Source organism: Entelurus aequoreus, linkage group LG01 (assembly GCF_033978785.1).
Source record: "Entelurus aequoreus isolate RoL-2023_Sb linkage group LG01, RoL_Eaeq_v1.1, whole genome shotgun sequence".
Classification (NCBI taxonomy): Eukaryota; Metazoa; Chordata; class Actinopteri; order Syngnathiformes; family Syngnathidae; genus Entelurus; species Entelurus aequoreus.
Genome location: NC_084731.1, coordinates 53,287,808 through 53,313,552, shown reverse-complemented (window position 1 = coordinate 53,313,552; position 25,745 = coordinate 53,287,808). Strand labels below are relative to the sequence as shown.

The 25,745-nt window shown below is 35.4% G+C and overlaps 1 protein-coding gene across 1 annotated transcript in view; it reads right to left on the bottom strand.

Moving 5' to 3' along the window:
- Positions 1 to 25,745, bottom strand: part of kif21b (kinesin family member 21B) — a 403,877-nt gene that overhangs the window by 242,255 nt on the left and 135,877 nt on the right. The window contains exons 3-5 of the mRNA XM_062054694.1: positions 17,634 to 17,816; positions 14,442 to 14,591; positions 8,682 to 8,816 (exon numbers count right to left, since the gene is read on the bottom strand). Of these exons, the coding sequence (XP_061910678.1) occupies positions 8,682 to 8,816; positions 14,442 to 14,591; positions 17,634 to 17,816 (468 nt within the window). The remainder of the gene's footprint in view (positions 1 to 8,681; positions 8,817 to 14,441; positions 14,592 to 17,633; positions 17,817 to 25,745) is intronic.

The window sequence follows — 25,745 nt, the reverse complement described above, 5'->3', positions numbered from 1 at the left end:
AATATAGTTCCTGTTTGTTTTTAAACCCGCTAAATATAGTTCTTGTTTGTTTTTGCACTCGCTAGATATAGTTCTTGTTTGTTTTTGCACTCGCTAAATATAGTTCCGGTTTGTTTTTGCACTCGCTAAATATAGTTCCTTTGTTTTTGTACTCACTAAATATAGTTCCTGTTTGTTTTTGTACTCCCTAAATATATTTCTCATTTGTTTTTGCACTCACTAAATACAGTTCCTGTTTGTTTTGGTACTCAAACTATAGTTCGTGTTTGTTTTTGCATTCACTAAATTTAGTTCCTGTTTGTTTTTGCACTCGCTAAATATAGTTCCTGTTTGTTTTTGCACTCGCTAAATATAGTTCCTTTGTTTTTGTACTCCCTAAATATATTTCCCGTTTGTTTTTGCATTCACTAAATACAGTTCCTGTTTGTTTTTGTACTCTAACTATAGTTTGTGTTTGTTTTTGCACTCACTAAATTTAGTTCCTGTTTGTTTTTGCACTTGCTAAATATAGTTCCTGTTTGTTTTTGCACTCGCTAAATATAGTTCCTGTTTGTTTTTGCACTTGCTAAATATTGTTCCTGTTTGTTTTTGCACTCGCTAAAATATAGTTCTAGTTTGTTTTTGCACTCGATTAATATAGTTCCTGTTTGTTTTTGCACTCGCTAAATATAGTTCTTGTTTGTTTTTGCACTCGCTCAATATAGTTCCTGTATGTTTTTGCACTCGCTAAATATAGTTCTTGTTTGTTTTTGCACTTGCTAAATATAGTTATTGTTTGTTTTTGCACTCGCTAAATATAGTTCCGGTTTGTTTTTGCACTCGCTAAATATAGTTCCTTTGTTTTTGTACTCACTAAATATAGTTTCTGTTTGTTTTTGTACTCCCTAAATATATTTCCCGTTTGTTTTTGCACTCACTAAATACAGTTCCTGTTTGTTTTTGTACTCAAACTATAGTTCTTGTTTGTTTTTGCACTCGCTAAATATAGTTCATGTTTGTTTTTGCACTCGCTAAATATAGTTCCTGTTTGTTTTAGCACTCGCTAAATATAGTTCCTGTTTGTTTTTGCACTCGCTAAATATAGTTCCTGTTTGTTTTTGCACTCACTAAATATAGTTCCTGTTTGTTTTTGCACTCGCTAAATATAGTTCCTGTTTGTTTTTGTACTGTATTTACAGAGGAAACCATTAAAATGCAGTATACTAATTGGGGAGCACGATAATTATCGGCCTGTTAATTATCCAAAATTATGACGTCACACACATTGATAAATCTGCAAAGATTAAAAATAGCTTAAATAAACCCTAAAGGTTTTTATAGGTTACCCATTCCGTGGTATAGGTCAGTGTTTTTTTATAGAGCCGCCAAAAAAATATTTGTTTCTCAGCTGTGGTCCGTATGGGCCGCAGCGGTACTCAGTTGTAATACAATTTCCCACCACTTGTGGCAGTAATGACAATGTCAAACAAACAGAAGAAGTCTGGAACTAAAGTCTTAGCGATGTTTCTTAGGAGCAAAAAGTACGACTTAAGTGGTGAAGCTGTATTTTCATTTGCAGTTTAATTTTATTGACAGTTTATTTAAGAAACAATTTATTTTAGTTCTTTTTTTCAGTATATTTGATTATTATAATTTTTTTGAATGAGTCTGACCTAACCCTTGATAATAATATTTATGATGAACATGTTTTCATATCATTTGGCAAGGTTGTAAACTGTAAGTAGGTTAGATATAATGATTAAATACTATCAAAATTAAGAGTAAAATTACTAATTCATTGTTAATATTTGAGTGGGATTCGGTCCCGTCTGTAGTGGAAAAGTCTGTGCTTCAAGGTCAAAAAAGGTTAAGAAAGCAAGCGCTCTTACCTCGTAGGATGTGTCCGTCCCCCCCCCCCCCCTTTTTTTTAATTTTTTATTAAGAAGTCTTAAGAGGAACACCAAGTTCCTGGGGGGGGCAGATAACTGACGATATGACCTGGTCCTACCAGTGTTGGGACTAATGCGTTACTTTGTAACGCGTTACTGTAACGCCGTTATTTTCGGTGGTAACTAGTAGTCTAACGCGTTATTTTTTATATTCAGTAACTCAGTTACCGTTACTACATGATGCGTTACTGCGTTATTTTACGTTATTTTTTATATTGTATCGGCTACAAACTGAGAAGTTCTGAGTGTGTTTTATTGGAGAGCTGCAGTGTCATCCTTCTGATTCTTCCTGTGTTACAAGGAAGAGAAGAAGCGCGCTGTGTGTGGGTGTGTGTGGGGCAGGGGGGGCGTGTCTGTGTTTACTAACAAGACATCATGGCGGAGCCGAAGCCGAGTTTCTTAACATGGAGATATTCTCACTACTTTTCTTTTGTCGAGCACAAAGAAAATAACAAGTTAAATGTAAAGAAAAGAACAAGTTAAATGTAAAGAAAAGAACAAGTTAAATGTAAGTTGTGTCTTGGATCAAAGATCCTATCTACTGCCCAAAACAGCAATTCAAATCTGCTGAAACAGCTACAAAAGCAACATGCTTCGACAAAGCTAGTAAAGAGAGACACAGACTCCGATGCCACTTCACCTCCACCACCACCGAAGGGTTTTAACGGAGGGACTGCTAGCCAGGACAAAATTGATAGAGCCATTATGTGTCACGACGCGGAGTCAAACCCACGTTTCCTCGGCAAATGGAGCTGCCGGCACCTCCGCTGACAGCGCGCTCAGAGCGCAGCACGCCCACGCAGCAACGAGTCTGCAGACAATCTGTAATCAACACACCTGGACTTGAAGAGAGGGAGCTGCATAAAGACCAGCGGACCCGAGGAACCTTTGCCAGAACGTCGCTAACCTTCCAGTAAGCATCACGTCTGGCATTCCCTGGCCTGTGCTTTGCTCGCATTTTCTTTGCTCTATCTCTCCGTGTCTCCCTGGTGCATGTCCCTTGTGTTTTCCACAGTGACTCCCCTGTCTTCGGTGATCGAGACTTGCCACTCGACATCCATCCGGATTCCTGACTGCCTTCCTCGATCCACGACCTCCCTGCTCGGACCCAGACCACGCTGCCTCGCTCCTGCCCTCGACCTCTTGCCTGTCCACGAACTGCCTCTTCGCCTTGCCCCTCTTGATTCGATGAAGGATGCAACCAACACTCACAGACAACAACCCCTGGTAACATTTACATTATTAATATTACACATAGTCTACACTCATTCACTTAGAGTAGCATACACACGCCACGTAATCATCAAAGGTTTAAATAAACCTTGTAAAACCGCAGTTCTGCCCTGGTTGTCGCCTCCTTCCCTCCTCAATACATAATAGTATGTGGTAGAAGACATGTAGGCTAATTCTACAGTGGGGTCACCCGCTTTCAGGCAGCTAATTAGCATGATAGCGAGCGTCAAACGGCACGAAAACATTTTCCAAGGTCCTGGACACAGTGGACAGTGAGTACATAAAAATGGAAAGCAAGCTAAAGAAGACACTCCAAACTATGCCTCTGCTCATCATTCAGCACTGAAGGTACACACACTGTCAATTCTCTTATATACTGTTGCTCTTTCATTCTAGACTTCTAGAGTGTTTGATTATCACATCACTCTAAATGTATAGACTATAAAGTTCACAAACATAAAAAGGGATCCTAGTGGGCCAGGCCAATCTTTCCTTTTCTCTAAACTAAAACTGGGGAAATGCGTAGTGTTCTGGGCTTCAGTGCAGTGTTGATCTCCTAAAGACATGATTTTATTTCACAATTCCTTGAGAGAAAAAAACGCCTGGTTAGGCGTGCGTATAGCAGTATGTGTGCGGTATATAGTGACATGACATATAATCATGTCATGTGTGCCTTCCTTGGGTGAAGCCAGGTTTACAGCTATGTTGTGACATGTTGTTATTATGCGGTTTATTACTTATGTATGTTATGTTACAGCTATTTAAAATAGTTTTGTCAATTTTTTCTGGCCCAAAATAAATTGGCCCTTTGAAACATATCTTTGTCTCTGTGTCTTGTATGTCGACCACATTGCTTAGCAGAGTTCAGTGATGCAAATGCATGTCAAGTTGATCAACAAATTGTATTATTCTCCAGTGCAATAACAGTACTGAAATGAAGACTAAAAGGGCATTAATGGGAACCTTAAATTAAAAAAAAAAAGAAGAAGTAACTAAATAGTTACTTTTCACAGTAACGCATTACTTTTTGGTGTAAGTAACTGAGTTACTTTTTAAATAAAGTAACTAGTAACTGTAACTAGTTACTGGTTTTCAGTAACTAACCCAACACTGGTCCCTACACACCGGAGCTCTTGTAAAAAGAGCTCAGCAGCGCATGCACTTTTTGCGTGGGATGAAAAGAGCACAGCTCCCTCCCCGGATTCTCACCACATTCTACAGAGGCACTATAGAGAGCCTACTGACCAACTGCATCTCTGTTTGGACTGGAGCCTGCAGTGCCTCAGACTGGAAGTCTCTGCAGAGAGTGGTGAAGACGGCGGAAAAGATCATCAGGACTCCTCTTCCTCCTATCCGGGAAATCGCAAAAAGCCGCTGCCTGACCAAGGCTCAGAAAATCTGTAGAGACTCCCCCCCCCCCAAGAACTGTTTTCAATGCTGGACTAGAAAGAGATTCCGGAGCCTCCGTAGAAGAACCTCCAGGTTCTGTAACAGCTCCTTTCCTCAGGCCTTAAGACTCTTGAACGCATCATAATAACCCCCTCAATTCCCCCCAAAAACAGATTAACTGGCTGGAATATAAAGACAATATTATTTATTATTATTGTTGTCTATTGTGAGCGAACTGTGGTGCTGAATTTCCCCCAGGGATCAATAAAGTACTTTCTATTGTATTCTATAACATACATCCATAAATGTGGATGCATATGCAAAAGTGTGATATGTTTATCTGTACAGTAATCTATTTATTTATATCTGCACCTTATTGCTCTTTTATCCTGCACTACAACGAGATTATGCAACAAAATTTCAATCTTATCTTTACTGTAAAGTTCAAATTTGAATGACAATAAAAGAAAGTTTCTCTTTCTCTTAAATACTTGTCTTTCGCTCAGTGAGCCTCACCCTGTAAACAAGGGGGTCAAACCTGTTTTTTTTTTCTATTTTAGTTACAAAATGTATTTATACGTCTTTATTCAAACATCTTTATTTAAAGACACGTCTTTATTGTATAGTCTTTATTCAAACGTCTTTATTCAAACATCTTTATTTAAAGACACGTCTATTTAAATGTCTTTATCTAAACGTCTTTATTTAAACGTCTTTATGAAAACGTCTTTATGAAAACATATTTTTAAACGTCTATCTAAACGTCTTTATGTAAACGTCTTTATCTAAACATCTTCATCCAAACGTCTTCATCCAAACGTCTTCATTGAAACGTCTTTATTGAAACGTCTTTATCGAAACTTCTTTATCGAAACGTCATTATCGAAACGTCTTTTTTCAAACATCTTTATTTAAAGACATCTTTATTTAAAGACACATCTTTATTTAAACGTCTTTAAAAAAATGTCCTTATTTAAACGTCTATCTAAACACCTTTATTTAAATGTCTTTATTTAAACGTCTTTATCTAAACGTCTATCTAAACGTCTCTAAACGTCTTTATCTAAACATCTTTAAACGTCTTTATCTAAACATCTTTATTTCAAGTCACGTCTTTATTTAAACGTCTTTATTCAAACATCTGTATTTAAAGACACGTCTTTATTATCAAACGTCGTTATTCAAACATCTTTATTTAAACGTCTTTATTTAAAGACACGTCTATTTAAATGTCTTTATCTAAACGTCTTTATGAAAACGTCTTTATGAAAACATATGTTTAAACGTCTTTATCTAAAGGTCTTTATCTAAACGTCTTCATCCAAACGTCTTCATCCAAACGTCTTTATCGAAACGTCTTTTTTCAAACATCTTTATTTAAAGACATCTTTATTTAAAGACACATCTTTATTTAAACGTCTTTACCAAAATGTCCTTATTTAAACGTCTATCTAAACACCTTTATTTAAATGTCTTTATTTAAACGTCTTTATCTAAACGTCTATCTAAACGTCTTTATCTAAACATCTTTAAACGTCTTTATCCAAACGTCTTTATTTCAAGACACGTCTTTATTTAAACGTCTTTATTCAAACATCTGTATTTAAAGACACGTCTTTATTTTAACGTCTTTTTTCAAACGTCTTTTTTCAAACGTCTTTATTCAAACGTCTTTATTCAAACATCTTTAATTAAACGTCTTTATTCAAAGACACATTTTTATTTAAACGTATTTATCGAAACGTCTTTATTTAAAGACGTCTTTTTCGAAACTTCTTTATCGAAACTTCTTTATCGAAACGTCTTTATCGAAATGTCTATCGAAACGTCTCTTTTTAAACGTCTCTATTTAAACGTCTCTGTTTAAACGTCTTTATTCAAACGTCTTTATTCAAACATCTTTATTCAAACGACTTTATTCAAAAATCTTTATTTAAACGCCTTTATTCAAAGACACTTCTATCTAAACGTTTTCATCAAAACGTCTTTATTCAAACATCTTTATTTAAAGACACGTCTATTTAAATGTATTTATCTAAACGTCTTTATTTAAACGTCTTTATCTACACGTCTATTTAAATGTATTTATCTAAACGTCTTTATTTAAACGTCTTTATCTAAACGTCTTTATTTAAACGTCTTTATTTAAATGTCTATGAAAGCGTCTTTATGAAAACGTCTTTATGAAAACGTCTTTATGAAAATGTCTTTATTTAAACATATTTTTAAACGTCTTTATCGAAACGTCTTTATTTAAATGTCTTTATCCAAACGTCTTTATCAAAACGTCTTTATGTAAACATCTTTATGTAAACGTATTTATTTAAACGTCTTTATTTAAACGTCTTTATTTGAACATCTATATTTAAAGACACATCTTTACTTAAAAGTCTTTATTTAAAGGTCTTTATTTAAACGTCTTTATTCAAATGTCTTTATCTAAACGTCTTTTTTTACTTTATCTTAAAGGCCTACTGAAAGTATTATTTTTTATTTAAACGGGGATAGCAGATCCATTCTATGTGTCATACTTGATCATTTCGCGATATTGCCATATTTTTACTGAAAGGATTTAGTAGAGAACATCGACGATAAAGTTCGCAACTTTTGGTCGCTAATAAAAAAAGCCTTGCCTGTACCGGAAGTAGCGTGACGTCGCAGGTTGAAAGGCTCCTCACATTTCCCCATTGTTTACAATGCAGCGAGAGCGATTCGGACTTATAAAGCGCGATTACCCCATTAATTTGAGCCAGGATGAAAGATTTGTGGATGAGGAACATGAGAGTGAAGGACTAGAGTGCAGTGCAGGACGTATCTTTTTTCGCTCTGACCGTAACTTAGGTACAAGGGTTCATTGGATTCCACACTCTCTCCTTTTTCTATTGTGGATCACGGATTTGTATTTTAAACCACCTCGGATACTATATCCTCTTGAAAATGAGAGTCGAGAACGCGAAATGGACATTCACAGTGACTTTTATCTCCACGACAATACATCGTTGAAGCACTTAAGCTACGGAGCTAACGTGATAGCATCGGGCTTAAGTACAGATAGAAACAAAAGAAATAAACCCCTGACTGTAAGGATAGACAGAAAATCAACAATACTATTAAACCATGGACATGTAACTACACGGTTAATGCTTTCCAGGTTGGCGAAGCTTAACAATGCTGTTGCTAACGACGTTATTGAAGCTAACTTAGCAACGGGACCTCACAGAGCTATGCTAAAAACATTAGCTATCCACCTACGCCAGCCCTCATCTGCTCATCAACACCCATGCTCACCTGCGTTCCAGCGATCGACGGCGCGACGAAGGACTTCACCCGATCATAGATGCGGTCGGCGGCCAGGGACGGAGGAAGTCAAGGTGAGGTCGGCGGCTAGCGCGTCTGCTATCCATCTCAAAGTCCTCCTGGTTGTGTTGCTGTAGTCAGCCGCTAATACACCGATCCCACCTACAACTTTCTTCTTTGCAGTCTTCATTGTTCATTAAACAAATTGCAAAAGATTCACCAACACAGATGTCCAGAATACTGTGGAATTTTGCGATGAAAACAGAGCTGTTTGTATTGGATTCAATGGGGTCCGAATACTTCCGTTTCAACGATTGACGTCACGCGCATACTTCATCATACATAGACGTTTTCAACCGGAAGTTTCGCGGGAAATTTAAAATTGCACTTTATAAGTTAACCCGGCCGTATTGGCATGTGTTGCAATGTTAAGATTTCATCATTGATATATAAACTATCAGACTGCGTGGTCGGTAGTAGGGGGTTTCAGAAGGCCGTTAACGTGTTTATTCAAAACATCTTTATTTAAAAGACTTTATTTAAAGGTTGGCCACTTACAAGCACCCAAGGTTAACATTTTGTCTATTCTAACTGTAAACCTAATTTCACAATCTTCAGCATATACTGTATAATTTTTTTGACCCCCCTACATTCCTTCTTACCCTTACCTGCCTCTTCTGTGCACTTTTTAATCCTAATCCTCCTCCCTCTGCCCACAGACAGATTTAAGTGTAAAAGTAGATTATGATGAAACTCTGACAAGGCTCACATTGAGCCCTCCTCCCTCTCTTCCTTTGTTTGGTTTTATTCACGTTCTCTTTGCGTCCTGCTCACCGTTTGTACGGGTTGGCAGACTCTCATCTGGCAGAGGTAGATGGTAAAGATGGCGTGCGAGCGCGAGCTTTGGGCGTTCATCTGCGTGCTGGCGGTGGTGCGGGACAGTGCGCCGAGTTTCAGACACTGCAGCAGCTGCAAACACAGAAAATATTCAGTTACTACTTTTTTTATATGAAATACATCCATACCAGCGACATCTGGAAAGTATTCACAGCGCTTCACTTTTCCTACATTTTAATATGTTGCAGCCTTATTCCGAAATGGAATACATTCATTTTTGTCCTCAAAATTCTACACACAATACCCCATAATGACAATGTGATTTTTTTTAATATATAGCAAATTTATTCCAAAAAAAAATCATATGTATACAAATATTGACAACCTTTGCTGGTTACTTTGTTGATGCACCTGTGGCAGCAATTACAGCTGCAAGTCTTTTTGAACATAATGCCACAAGCTGCACACCTATCTTTGGGCAGTTTGAATTTAATAAATTCCATTTTGGAATAAGGCTGTATCATAACATATATTGTATGAATACTTTGCGGATGCACTGCATGTCTCTTATGTACCTTTAGAACTTTAGAAAAACAATGAAAGCACACAGCTTCAGTCCAGAGTATACTAGAGTAATAAAGTAAACAATAACATATATATAAATATATATATATATATATACACATTTTTATATATATATATATATATATATATATATATATATATATATATATATATATATATATATATATATATATATATATATATATATATATATACATATATATATATATGTGTATATATATATATATATATATATATATATATATATATATATATATATATATATATGTGTATGTATATATATATATATATATATATATATATATGTGTATGTATATATATATATATATATATATATATATATATATATATATATATATATATATATATATATATATATATATGTATATATATATATATATATATATATATATATATATATATATATATATATATATATATATATACACATATATAGCTAGCATGGGAATACTTCGCGGGCTACATCGAGCGGCCTTTGTAGCAGCGGAGTCAAGTATTAGCGGGGACCGCCAATGGAGGCGACGTAAGCGGTGTGAGCGGAAGCAGAAGCGGGGATGCCGAGCGGGGCTAACAACAAAGGAAAAAGCTAACCAAAGAAGTGTGGAGTGTCCGGGTAAGAAGTCTTTTAAACAAGAACTAGCCGGCTCTCTGTTTTACTCCTCTTTTCAACGAAAAAGGTTATGAAATGTGATTATTGGTTTTGACTGATGCCATGGGCCTTGTATAAAGCATCTTAATCCATTGTATAAAATTATCTCCAGATCCAAATTTACGTAATGCGCAAAACATAAATGACCAGTTTATGCGGTCGAATGCCTTCTCCGCATCAACAGTACATACTGCTGTGGGATAAGGGAGACTTCTAGCATAGTAAATAACATTAAACAATTTCCTTGTATTGTCTGAAGATTGTCGACCTTCCATGAAGCCAGTTTGGTCAGTAATTTTCCTATTACATTTGATAATCGTGTGGCTAAGATTTTTGCGAAGATTCAAAAGGATTCTCTATTCATTCAATACATAGGATTTCAGCAGGATCTACCCCAGTCTGCTGACATGCAAGCAGAGTAGTCGATTTTTGTAAAAAGCTTTTATAATGGTAAAGGACAATGTTTTATCAACTGATTGCAATAATGTAAATTTGTTTTAACTATTAAATGAACCAAAAATATGACTTATTTTATCTTTGTGAAAATATTGGACACAGTGTGTTTTCAAGCTTATGAGATGCGATGCAAGTGTAAGCCACTGTGACACTATTGTTCTTTTTTTTTATTTTTTATAAATGTCTAATGATAATGTCAATGAGGGATTTTTAATCACTGCTATGTTGAAATTGAAACTAATATTGATACTGTTGTTGATAATATTTATTTTTGTTTCACTACTTTTGGTTTGTTCTGTGTCGTGTTTGTGTCTCCTCTCAATTGCTCTGTTTATTGCAGTTCTGAGTGTTGCTGGGTCGGGTTTGGTTTTGGAATTGGATTGCATTGTTATGGTATTGCTGTGTATTGTTTTGTTGGATTGATTCTTTTAAAAAAATAAAAAAATAATAATAATAATTTTTTTTAATAAATAATTTAAAAAAAAATTGATTTTTTAAAAATGAGAATCGATTCTGAATCGCACAAAGTGAGAATCGCGATTTGAATTCGAATATATATATATATATATATATACATATATATATATATATATATATAAAAAATATATATATATATATATATTTTTCCCACACCCCTAATGTATATATATATATATACCTACATATATATATATATATATATATATATATATATATATATATATATATATATATATATATATATATATATATATATATATATATACATATATATATATATATATATATATATATTATATATATATATATATATGTATATATATACACTTGTATACACATATAAACATATATATATATATATATATATATATATATATATATATATATATATATATATATATATACACATGCATATATACATATATATACACATATATATACATGTATATATAAATATATATATATATAATATATGTATATATACTGTATATGTATATATACTGTATATATATATATATATATATATATATATATATATATATATATATATATATATATATATATATATATATATATATATATATATATATATATATATATATATATATATATAAATCTTTTTTTTTTTATAAAAGATCTTAATCAGGATTTATTCCCAAATTACCGGGGTGCTCAAAGACAATCGAATCACTTCCAGATCGCGATTTTTATGTATTCAGATTCAAAATCAATTTCCAACTCTTAATTACCAAATCCGATATCAACCGATACCGATATATAGAGTCGTGGAATTAACACATTATTATGCCTAATTTTGTGGTGATGCCCCTTTGGATGCATTAAACAATGTAACAAGGTTTTCCAAAATAAATCAACTCAAGTTATGGAAAAAAATGCCAACATGGCACTGCCATATTTATTATTGAGGTCACAAAGTGCATTATTTTTTTTAACATGCCTCAAAACAGCAGCTTGGAATTTTTGACATGAGAGCATGAGGAGGTTGAGGTGGGCGGGGTTTGGGGGGGTCTATATTGTAGGGTCCCGGAAGAGTTAGTGCTGCAAGGGGTTCTGGGTATTTGTTCTGTTGTTTTTATGTTGTGCTACGGTGCGGATGTTCTCCCGAAATGTGTTTGTCATTCTTGTTTGGTGTGGGTTCACAGTGTGGCGCATATTTGTAACAGTGTTAAAGTTGTTTATACGGTCACCCTCAGTGTGACCTGTATGGCTGTTGACCAAGTATGCTTTGCATTCACTTGTGTGTGTGAAAAGCCGTAAATATTATGTGACTGGGCCGGCACGCAAAGACAGTGCCTTTAAGGTTTATTGGCGCTCTGTACTTCTCCCTACATCCGTGTACACAGCGGCGTTTTAAAAAGTCATAAATTTTACTTTTTGAATCCGATACCGATAATTTTAAAACCGATACCGATAATATCCGATATTACATTTTAAAGCATTTATTGGTCGATAATATTGGAATGCCGATATTATCGGACATCTCTATAAATATATATATATATATACTGTATATATATGGATGTCATTCAATTTTTAGCACCCCCTAGAATAAAAAAAATATATATATATATATCTATATATATATATATATATATATATATATATATATATATATATATATATATATATACATACATAAATATATATATTTTGTAATATTTTTGTTTTAAATCTTTTTTTTTAATATTAAATACATTAAAAGACTATCATTATTGATACTACTGATTTGATACATTTTTGGTTTTCCTTTTTTTATTATTGAAGTATTGTATTATGTCTTCTCAATTGCGTTGTAAATTTCTATCCTGAGCATTGTAACGCTGGTATTAGGTTAGAGTTGCTCAATTTTATTGAGTTTGATTGATTAAAATACTTTGTAAATACATGTTATCCAAATAATTGTTAAAAATGCTTTTTTAGGCCAACACTGCACGTATAAGTCGTACGTCAGCAGCCAAGAGGAGCTTTTGGTACCTGAAACCTGTTTTAAAAAAGTTTTAATGTAATTTATATACTAAATAAAATAATAGGAAAATCGTGTTGAATCGAGAATCGATTTTGGGGTAATCATTTTGCAGTTCAGTCTGCTGGAAATGATGGAAAGCACCACTCGACATATGTGGGCTCTGTACCGAGGATGTCGTTGTGGCTTGTGCCGCCCTTTAAAACACTTGTGATTTAGGGCTATATAAATAAACATTGATTGATTGATTGATTGATTGATAGCAACTGATGCTGTGGTCAAAATTGAATTGCCACAAAACACATTCTAAGATATTCGTCTTGTTTTCTTACACTTTTGTGTCTTGTTTGAAAGTACTGTATTGTACTTTTTTATATACATACAGCTGCAATTCCAAGACGTTCGTGTGTTGACTACAGTGTGTTGCCATAGCCAGAAAGTAGTCTTGAATGTGCCAGTCTTTTCTTTTGTTGAGCCCTACAAAGTGTTGAAACTTTAAGTATTGTATTTACTACACACCTGCTGTTTGATTGTAACATCTCAGTTGTAGTTTAAGGCATTAAAATCGCCATGTAAAATTGCTAATGCTAATCTGTAACATGGCTAAGGGAAACTCTATGAAAATTAGCATGGAGTTATAATTTTTTATTTTTAAAGGTGGAGCCTTACTTCATTTTTGAGCGTCTTCTTCTTGCTTTGTTAGCATGGAAAATTCAAACATTACCGAGACACAGCGCGACTGCTTGTGACGTCACATGGAACAAAAGGTATCGAAATATGGCACCATTTGATTTCACGTAGATCCGGTACCCGGTAATACAATTGGACTTCGGTCACTATCTATAAGGCCATGTTCACACTGCAGTTAAATTAGGATTTTTTTTGCCATAAGCGACCTTTATCTGATGTTTTTATGTTCTTGTGAACAATGCAATTCCAAATTTCCGACCCAGGCCTCTTTCGTATGTCGTAAATCGGATATATATCCAATAGGTCCTCAATGTTTCAGGTCGCATTCATCCGACCAGGATGTCATCAAAGAGCGATAAGCGTTATAATTATTCGCCAAAATAGACAGTTACAAAATGAATAGTTGACAACAGAGCAGAAAACGTAAAAATAACATGTTTTAGGAACTTAAGGGAAAGTTCCAGCACTCCTGTCTCTGACTGCTCGCCCACAAGCACAAGCCTTCAAGCACACATCGAAAGAAATAATTACGTAAAAACTGCCAGAGCCAACATACTTTTACCAAAATTCCTTCTTAATCTTCTACGCGTAATAATTCAGTTCCGAAAAAGTTTGCACACAATTTTTGAAATTGCCACAAATGAGCCAGGACTAGCGTGGAAGCCATGTTTACTTCCGTAAACACTGCAGTACGTGCGACGTCATGTCCGCATACGGGTCAGATTGCATTCACATTAGAATTTTTTTTTTTTGTGATGTGAACGGCCACTAAAAAGATGGGATTTGACAAAAAAAAAATCCGAATTGGACATCCGACCCTGCAGTGTGAATGTACTGAATTCAGTTCCTAATCGTCTACGGGAACAAAACCCTCGGACACATTTTCACTCACCTCTTCCTCGGTGTGTACGAGTCTAGAAGTGACCCCAGTGGTGTAGATGCTCCCGCTGGCATCTTCATGGATTTTGATGTTGGACTTCCTGCTTCGGCTCTCCAGATCCCGAGTCCCATCAAACAAGTCCAGAATTTCCTCGTTGTAAAGCTATAGTAACGAGACATGAAAATAACACATGACCTTCACATCATAAAAAGTAATGTACTAAACAGCCATTCTTATTACCATGTTTTCTGGACTATAAGCCGCAACTTTTTTCCCACGTTTTGAATCCTGCGGCTCATAAAATGGCGCAACTAATTTATTGATTTTTCTTTGTTAACAGCCATTATGTTCTGTCATCATCAAATAGTTTTCAAAGAGCACTCTCAGACACTGAAAATATGTTGTAGAAGTCGCTGTCTTGCGGTTCCACAGATGCACGTCAAAGTGATCAAGCGCATAGAGTTTTCAATAGGTTTTTTTAATGTTTTCCAACACCACCATCAAATACTCTGCTTTATTTTTGACTTTTCAGTCTCTCTCCCAACTTCCTCCCTTCCTGCACCCGGCCGCTCACTGTTAAAGAAAACAGATGATTAGTTTAACACGTACCACCCGCGCAAACCAATCATCTGCCAGCTGTGTCTCTCCTTCAGCACATGCCACGCCCCCGTCTGATGGCGCGCTGTTTTCAGCACCCTGGACAGAGGCGCTGACCTTTACTCCAACAGTGCGCTGATCACAAACCCCTTCCACAGATGTGTTATTGTTTGTTCTATGGCGCCTTCTTTTGGACGAGTTCGCTCACTGCAGGTGCTGCGTGTTGCCAAGGTGCTTACTGTTTCGTGCCTTGAACCGGAAGTATATGTCCCGTTTTGTCTACATAGTGTTTCTGCTCGAAAAAATATTCATTCATCACTCCAAGCAACGTTTGTAAGTTTTACAATTTAACTATAACAATTCATACTTACTAAAGCGTCCCATGTGTGATATCTGTAGGAGTGTTTTCATGCATATTTGTACATGCTATTGTAATGTAATCAAGCTGGCGTCTTTAGCATTAGCTAATATGCTAATACGTTTACAAGTGTATGTGTTAGTATTATTAACTTACAATGGCATTCTTTTTGTTTGGTTTCAGTTTGGTAAATTCACCAAAACATTACCGTGGTGTTATTGAGTGTGTTTAGCTGATTAGAGAGCTAGCTTGCGCAGCTAGTGGGTCCATGACAATGACTTCTGTTTTCTTTGATCATCCATTTTACTGCCGTGTTACAGACACCGTTTGGAAACAATTAAGGTATGTAAACAAACATTTACTAAATCTTTCGTACCAATTAGGGCTGGGCGATATATCGATATACTCGATATATCGCGGGTTTGTCTCTGTGCGATATAGAAAATGAGTATATCGTGATATTCGAGTATACATTCTCACGCAGTTGCTTTTAGCTGCAGGCATACACTACAGGCTCTTCTCACTCTTTCTGGTCTCTCCTTCTCACAGAGACAAAACAAGCGCACCTTCTTACATACGTCACATAAGTATACGCCCTTTGCGGATCAGAGAAGTAGCAGCATGGGTAACGTTAGCTGTGGTGCGAGTGGTAATACGAGAGAAAGAAGGTGCAAATCTGGTAACAAATGAAGGAAGAATTAATTCCCAAGAAAAACAGCACGGGGTCCATTGTCTGGCGGTGGTTTGGCTTCAAGTGGGAATATGTCGAACAGACAACCGTAATATGTCAAACGTGGGGCAAAGCGTTGCTACAAAAAGTAGCATTACTGCTAATATGTAGCATCATTTGAAAAGTCACCCGCTAGAGAATGAAGAGTGCTTACTCCGCATGTCAACATCTCTCTTCGGTGCCACCCCACATGAAAAAAATAGTCCACGACATAAGGAGATAACGTCCGCCGGAACCTACCACATAGTGAAGGACATACACTATTTGATTTCCTATTATGCAGCTCATTTTATTTGAAAGTTATTGAAATATCTTGTGTGACATCATGCACAAAAGTGCACTTTATATGTTTTAAACTATTGTAGTGGCGTTCTGTACAAAAAGTGCACTTTAATTTAGTGTTGTTTTGACTTGTCATCTTAGTGACATCATGCACAAAAGTGCACTAATAGCTTGTTTGAAAATGTCTCTGACAATCTTGCACTTTCTGTTTTGAAATGACATGAATGCTTGTGCCACTGCTTAATAACTGTTTAGTAAATACTATTTTGCTAAATTGACTTAGTTGTGATTTCCCTCTCTGCATGAAAGTTTAAAATTAGCATCTATTAATGCAGTACGAAGAAGAATGTTTTAATGTAGACACATAAAATCATCATACTGCTGTGATTATATGCATCAAGTGTTCATTCAAGGCTAAGGCAAAATATTGCGATATATATCGTGTATCGTGACATGGCCTAAAAATATCGAGATATTAAAAAAAGGCCATATCGCCCAGCCCTAGTACCAATATATATCTGCAGCTTATAGTCCTGTTGGGATAATATATGTAAACATATGTATTTATTCTAAAATTTGGTGGGTGCGGCTTGAATACCGGTGCGCTCTATAGCCCGGAAAATGAGGTATGTGTTTCTTGTTTAAACATCTTATTTTGCTCAATAGGTCAAAAGAGTAACCTATAAGACAAATAAGGCCAAAGATCACAGAGGTCAACTGAATGTTCAGCTGTTCCCACCTACTGTCCAACACACACACATCTGTTTACAATCGACAGAGATAACCTTTTGACCCGAGAAGGAATACACCACCACCAGAGGGCTACACATCAAGGAAACAATATTATTGCAGTCATACAAATCCTTTAAAACATAATCATGCACTCCAAAACATTTAGCAGGAACCTTCACTGGCATGTTATCTCATTGCTCCTCCATTCAGCCCTCGCTCCTATCTGTCTTCTAGCCTAAAGTGATGAAGACTCATGTCCGACATTCGACAAGACAAAGCACAGCAGACTCTCCTGCCCATCCGTCACCCGCTTGCGGAGGAGGGGCAGGAGAGGTTCCCATTTTTGTCTCATCAGGTTAGAGTTCACTGGGGCCCCACTTGTGCACGCACGCGCGCACACACACACACACACACAAACACAAACACACTCACCCACACACGCACGCACGCACGTACGCACGCACACACACACACACACACACGTCTGGTCCCGTTGGCCACGCACCTCAAGAAACTGGGCGGTGACTTTAAATTCAGGGGGCGGGGTGCCGGCCTCGTTGGCGCGCTCCCTCCTGCTCTCGATGCCTTGGAAGAGCTGGTGGACAGCACGCGTGATGATGCCCTGCTCCAGGGGGCTCAGGCTCACGTCGAAGCCGGTGCCCATAGTGTAGGTCTTTCCTGAGCCTGTCTGGGGGAAGCATGGTCAACCTCAGTTCTTGACAAAAACACATTGCCAGGTAACCCCACGACAACGACACACGCATGGGTAATACACCACTGCAATGTATATCATATATATATATATATATATATATATATATATATATATATATATATATATATATACTGCATACATACATATATACATTCCTTACAGTGTACCCAGTAAATATGGTTATTGCTTATTGAGTATTTGTTTCAGACTTGTTTACAATGAGCAACATTTAAAAACAAGGATTTTTCTGTTGTTGGATAAACTGTTTTGTTTGTTTTTCTTTTTGCATGCATAATTTTACTGAACGCCAGAAAGAAAAGCTGCAGCCTGATGCCTTTAATGGAGGCCTTTATAAACTAAACCAGTGATGCATTATATAAACGTTTGGTGCTAAATATATGTGAATATAAACATATGATATAGCTTTGTCACACAATTTCAATTGGCAACTGTTTTTGATTATATATACACACATATACAAACCCCGTTTCCATATGAGTTGGGAAATTGTGTTAGATGTAAATATAAACAGAATACAATGATTTGCAAATAATTTTCAACCCATATTCAGTTGAATATGCTACAAAGACAACATATTTGATGTTCAAACTGATAAACGTTTTTTTTTTGTTGCAAAAAATCATTAACTTTAGAATTTGATGCCATCAACATGTGACAAAGAAGTTGGGAAAGGTGGCAATAAATACTGATAAAGTTGAGGAATGCTCATCAAACACTTATTTGGAACATCCCACAGGTGAACAGGAAAATTGGGAACAGGTGGGTGCCATTATTGGGTATAAAAGTAGATTCCATGAAATGCTCAGTCATTCACAAACATGGATGGGGCGAGGGTCACCACTTTGTCAACAAATGTGAGAGCAAATTGTTGAACAGTTTAAGAAAATGTTTTCTCAACCAGCTATTGCAAGGAATTTAGGGATTTCACCATCTACGGTCTGTAATATCATCAAAGGGTTCAGAGAATCTGGAGAAACCACTGCACGTAAGCAGCTAAGCCTGTGACCTTCGATCCCTCAGGCTGTACTGCATCAACAAGCGACATCAGTGCGTAAAGGATTTCACCACATGGGCTCAGGAACACTTCAGAAACCCACTGTCAGTAACTACAGTTGGTTGCTACATCTGTAAGTGCAAGTTAAAACTCTCCTATGCAAGGCGAAAACCGTTTATCAACAACACCCAGAAACGCCGTCGGCTTCGCTGGGCCTGCGCTCATCTAAGATGGACTGATACAAAGTGGAAAAGTGTTCTGTGGTCTGATGAGTCCACATTTCAAATAGTTTTTTGGAAACGTGGACGTCGTGTCCTCCGGACCAAAGAGGAAAAGAACCATCCGGATTGTTATAGGCGCAAAGTTGAAAAGCCAGCATCTGTGATGGTATGGGGGTGTATTAGTGCCCAAGACATGGGTAACTTACACATCTGTGAAGCCACCATTAATGCTGAAAGGTACATACAGGTTTTGGAGCAACATATGTTGCCATCCAAGCAACGTTACCATGGACGCCCCTGCTTATTTCAGCAAGAAAATGCCAAGCCACGTGTTACATCAACGTGGCTTCATAGTAAAAGAGTGCGGGTAGTAGACTGGCCTGCCTGTGGTCCAGACCTGTCTCCCATTGAAAATGTGTGGCGCATTATGAAGCCTAAAATACCACAACGGAGACCTCCGGACTGTTGATCAACTTAAGCTGTACATCAAGCAAGAATGGGAAAGAATTCCACCTGAGAAGCTTAAAAAATGTGTCTCCTCAGTTCCCAAACGTTTACTGAGTGTTGTTAAAAGGAAAGGCCATGTAACACAGTGGTGAACATGCCCTTTCCCAACTACTTTATATGTATATATATACAAACAGGGTTTGTATATATATATATATATATATATATATATATATATATATATATATATATATATATATATATATATATATATATATATATATATATATATATATATATATATATACACTACCGTTCAAAAGTTTGGGGTCACCCAAACAATTTTGTGGAATAGCCTTCATTTCTAAGAACAAGAATAGACTGTCGAGTTTCAGATGAAAGTTCTCTTTTTCTGGCCATTTTGAGCGTTTAATTGACCCCACAAATGTGATGCTCCAGAAACTCAATCTGCTCAAAGGAAGGTCAGTTTTGTAGCTTCTGTAACGAGCTAAACTGTTTTCAGATGTGTGAACATGATTGCACAATGGTTTTCTAATCATCAATTAGCCTTCTGAGCCAATGAGCAAACACATTGTACCATTAGAACACTGGAGTGATAGTTGCTGGAAATGGGCCTCTATACACCTATGTAGATATTGCACCAAAAACCAGGGGCCGTACTTATCAAGCTTCTTAGAATTACTCCTAAGAAGTCTGCTAAGAGTTGACTTAAGAGTAAATAAATTATTCGCTGAAAGCTGCACTTAAAAGTTAGTTATCAAGCGTCTTACTCACACTTTCAGCGAAGTGTAGGACTGAATCTTAAGTGTCACACTCAGAGCTGAATTACGACATTACTATGTGCCGTAAACGGAATTTTATTATTTATCATTTATGCTGGACTCTAGAAAGAGGTTCCGCAGCCTCCGAAGCAGAACCTCCAGGTTCTGTAACAGCTTCTTCCCTCAGGCCGTAAGACTCTTGAACGCACCATAAAAATCCCCTCAACTCCCACCAAAATGGATTAACTCGCTGGAATAAAAAAAGACAATATAACATACATCCATAAACGTGGACGCATGTAAAAAAAGTGCAATATATTTATCTGTACAGTAACCTATTTATTTATTTATATATGCACCTTATTGCTTTTTTATCCTGCAAACAAAAATTTATAGTATCAACAACAGTATCAATATTAGTTACAATTTCAACATAGCAGTGATTAAAAATCCCTCATTGACATAATTATTAGACATTTCTAATAAAATAAAATAAAATAAAAATAGTGTCACAGTGGCTTACACTTGCATTGCATCTCATAAGCTTGACAACAGACTGTGTCCAATATTTTCCACAATGATATAATAAGTCATATTTTGGTTCATTTAATAGTTAAAACATATTTAAATAATGGATCTAAACTAAATGCAGTTTTTTCTAATGATATCATCTCCATAGCTTGTGTGTACCAGTCAGTATGAGTTGGACTGTCAACATCTATCCATTTTTTTAATATTACCCTTTTTGTTATTATGCATATTGAAAGAAATGCATTTTTACTCTTTGATGACACGTTACTAAATTGATGTAGATCCCCAAGAATACAAGTTTGCAGTGTCATGGGCAATCTATGTGGATAACACCTTGAGATTCAAACGTCTGGATGATATGACAACTGTGGTTGATAACCTACTTGAATGTCTAACAATTGAAATGTGTATAAAAAAGTAGAAATGTCATTATTAGTTGTATATACAGATCGCCAGGTACAAGCATTGAACGTTTTACAGATTGGATGGAATGCCTGTTTTCAAAGGAGAGTAACGTTAGTAAAGCTGTCTTCATTTGTGCAGACTTTAATATTGACATGTTAAATCCCAGTAAAACTAAAGATATAGATAATTTCATTGACACAATGTACAGTATGAGTCTATATCCCAAAATCACCAGACCCAGTCGAATTACGTCTCACTCTGCCACTCTAATCGACAACATATTCACTAATGATATTGAGAATAAGACCGTAAGTGGGCTATTGATCAAAGATATCACTGACCACCTCCCAGTTTTTCTGATATTTAATGGAAACTACAGGACAAAAAAAACTAGAAAAGCCAACCCAATACAGAAGAACGAGATCAGAGGAATCCATTAGTTCATTTAAACATGATTTACTGGAGCAGAATTGGGATGTAATTTATGAAAATGGTGATGTTAATAGTGCTTACAATATATTCTTGAGAATATTTAGGTCATTATACGATAAAAATTGCCCAATAAAAGAATGCACCAGTAGAAGAAAATATACCAATTGTCCTTGGATTACAAAGGGATTGCAAAATGCTTGCAAAAAGAAAAACACTTTACAGGGAATTTATAAGATTGAAAACAAAAGAAGCAGAAAATAAATATAAAAAATATAAAAACAAATTAACTCATATTATAAGGTCAAATAAGAGAGATTATTATAAGAAATTACTAGATGATAATAAAAACAATATCAAAGGAATATGGAATTTATTAAACAGTATTATAAGAAACAGTACCTCTTCAAATAACTATCCAACGTATTTTACAAATGATGGTAAAGAAAATGATAATATTGAAGATGTGGCTAATGCCTTCAATAAATTCTTTGTAAGTATTGGACCTGAACTTGCAGAAAAAATCCCAGATCCACAGACAACTGGTAAAAATATGGAGGGATTGTTGGAGAGAAATCCCAATTCTATGTTTTTAAATGCAGTGGGTGAAGAAGAAGTGTTGGATATTGTAAACAAATGTAAGAACAAAATGTCCACTGACTCCAATGACATTAGTATGGCATTGGTGAAAAAGGTCATTACAGGGATATCAAAACCATTAACATATATCTGTAATTTGTCATTTCAAACCGGCGCATTTCCAAATGAAATGAAAATAGCTAAAGTTATACCTCTGTTTAAAACTGGGAGCAAACACCACTTCACAAACTATAGACCCGTCTCTTTACTCCCACAATTCTCTAAAATATTAGAAAAACTATTCAATAACAGGTTGGATGCATTTATAGAAAAGCATAAATTACTCTCTGACTGTCAATATGAGTTTAGATCAAACAGATCTACATCAATGGCAATAGTTGAAACAATAGAGGAAATCACACATGCCATAGAAAAGAAACAATATGCAATGGGAATATTTATTGATCTAAAAAAAGCATTTGACACAATTAACCATGATATATTAATCAATAAAATGGAAAAGTATGGAATCAGGGGAGTTGTATTAGATTGGCTTAAAAGTTACTTAAATAAGAGACAACAGTTTGTGACGTTGGGGGATTGCTGTTCATCATGTTTGGATATTGCTTGTGGTGTCCCCCAGGGGTCAGTGTTGGGGCCAAAACTGTTCATCCTGTATATCAATGATATATGTAAAGTGTCTACATTATTGAAATTAGTGTTATTTGCTGATGACACTGATATGTTTTGTTCAGGGGATGACTTAAAACAATTGCAGGAAGTCATTATGGAAGAAATGAGTAAACTAAAAACTTGGTTTGACTATAATAAATTGTCATTAAATCTGACTAAGACTAAGTTAATACTGTTTGGAAAGAGGACATGTGAAACAAGGGTGCAGATACAAATAGATGGGGTGGATATTGAAAGGGTTTTTGAAATAAAATTCCTTGGAGTTACAATTGATGATCAAATTAACTGGAAATCACATATAAAACATGTACAATCTAAGTTGTCAAGAAGCATCTCAGTAATAAATAAAGCAAAGCAGGTTCTGGATCACAAATCACTCCACATTCTTTACTGTTCATTAGTTTTACCATATTTAACCTACTGCGTGGAAGTCTGGGGGAATAATTATAAAAGCTCATTAAATTCAACAACTATACTCCAGAAAAGAGCTGTACGGATCATCAACAAGGTTGGATATCTGGACCATACTCACTCACTATTCTTACAGTCAAAAATATTGAAATTTAATGATATTATTTTGTATCAAACTGCACAAATAATGTATAAAGCCAAAATAAATAAACTCCCAGGAAGCATTCAAAAATTGTTCAGCACACGAGAGGGCGGTTATAATTTAAGGGGGAATTTAAATTTCAAAATGCTTAGTTGTAGAACGACCATTAAAAGTTTTTGTATTTCAATTTGTGGAGTGAAATTATGGAATGGTTTGAATGATGAGTTAAAGCAATGTCCAAACATAAACCAGTTTAAAAAGAAGTATAAGTACATGGCATTCCAGAGGTACAGAGATGAAGAAGGGCTTTGATATTGGGTTGTTTGTGTTACAGAAGAGTGTGGGGCTGCCCATTGAGGCAGTGGTGTTGTTGTGGTGGCATCATACCATTTCCATGATCACTAGTGGTAATGATGTGGCTATGTATGTGTGTGGTGTGCATATGTATGTACATACAACTATGATGTATGTACAGTATATACAAGTTCATTAAGTTTGTACATTGAGTGAATAGGTAGTTCTAGCTCAGAGTAATTTATGATTTAAAGAAAAGGGGTGGGATTAAATAAGTGTAAACTTCTTCTCACTCCTTTTCAAATATGTAAAAAAAAAGAAAGAAAAAAGAAAAAAAAAGAAAAAGAAAGTCCAATGCTCATTTGTTTTTGTTTTTTATTCTCCATTGTTTTTCATTTTGTTATAATGGCTGTTAAGGCTATAGCACTGTATTGGATCGGGCTTGCTCTTGTTTTTATGCATATTTGAAATAAAAATATATCAATCAATCAATCAATTGGGATGTTTATATTAAGGACTGTGATTGCTTCTTTTGTTGTTTTCAACCATAACTCTTTTATTCTCTGACATTCCCACAATAAATGAACAAGAGTTGCCTCGGCTGCCCGACACTTCATACATAACTTGCTATCTACTACACCAATTTTAAACAGCTGAGAAGATGTAAAATACAATATATTCAAGAACTTCAATTGAGTCAACTTATCCTTAATGCTTCTAAAGGGCTTATTGGCATGTTTCCAAATATCATTCCATGATATGTCTCTTTCATCTAAAATGTTTGAGTCCATCATCCATTTCCGAACACATGCACTATTTGCATTTCTAGTGTGGTGTTCATTTATTATTCCATAAAATAGTTTAATTAATTTCTTAAATGGATCTTGATTAAAAAGTGCATCTTCCAGTTCATGGCTATTTAAAGACATACTTTCAGAGAATATGCATTTATTTACAGCGTGTTTTAAAGAGATAAAATTTAAAAAATGATTTCTGGGTACATTATATTGATCAACTAAATCATTGAACGGTTTAAAAGAGTTTTTATTAATAATATGATGAAGTTTAGTAATACCTCTATCTTTCCATGTTGTCCATTTAACCACATTTTTATTAATTATGATATTAGGATTGTACCAAAACGGTTGATTTACAGATGTCATTGACTTGATTCCTAGTATTTTCTGACACAGTTTTAGAGTGTTAATGGTGGCTTCTATTGGGCTCTGCCTCAATTCATTAGGTATTTTTTTAATATAATATAAACTCCCCACATCAATGTCCAAATTCATTAACATATTTTTTCCTATGTTGATCCAGTCCTTATCTGCAGAAGAATGAAATAAGTGGCTTGCTTGTTCACAACCGAAGGAGATATAATAATGTAAGAACGTTGGTAATTGTAGTCCTCCTTTATCTTGTGTACAAGACAACCTTAAGTATGAACAACTGGCCTTCTTTCCACACCGTATAAAATGTGATATCATTGTATGTATTTTCTTAAACCAACTTTTATTAATTAGGACTGGCATCATTTTCGGTATATAATTAACTGCTGGCAGTATACTCAATTCTACTATGTTCACCCGACCCCAAAGTGATATTTGGAGACGTGACCAGCGTTCCATTTTGGATTCTATCTTATTTTTTAAATGTTTAAGATTTAGATCTCTGCTTGTATAAAGGTTTGGTGTAATGTGTAGTCCTAGATATATGATTTCTGCCTCTTTCCATTTAATTTTGGAGTTCTGAACTTGTGATTTCTTGCAGTGTTTATTAAGTGGTAATATGTCACATTTGTCCCAATTGACTTTATACCCTGATAAACAGCCATATTCAGTGATGACATTATTGATATAGTGAAGAGAGGAGTTAACATGTGACAGGTAGAGAATTATGTCGTCACAATACATCGATAGCTTGTTATACTGTGAGCCAATTTTTATTTCATGA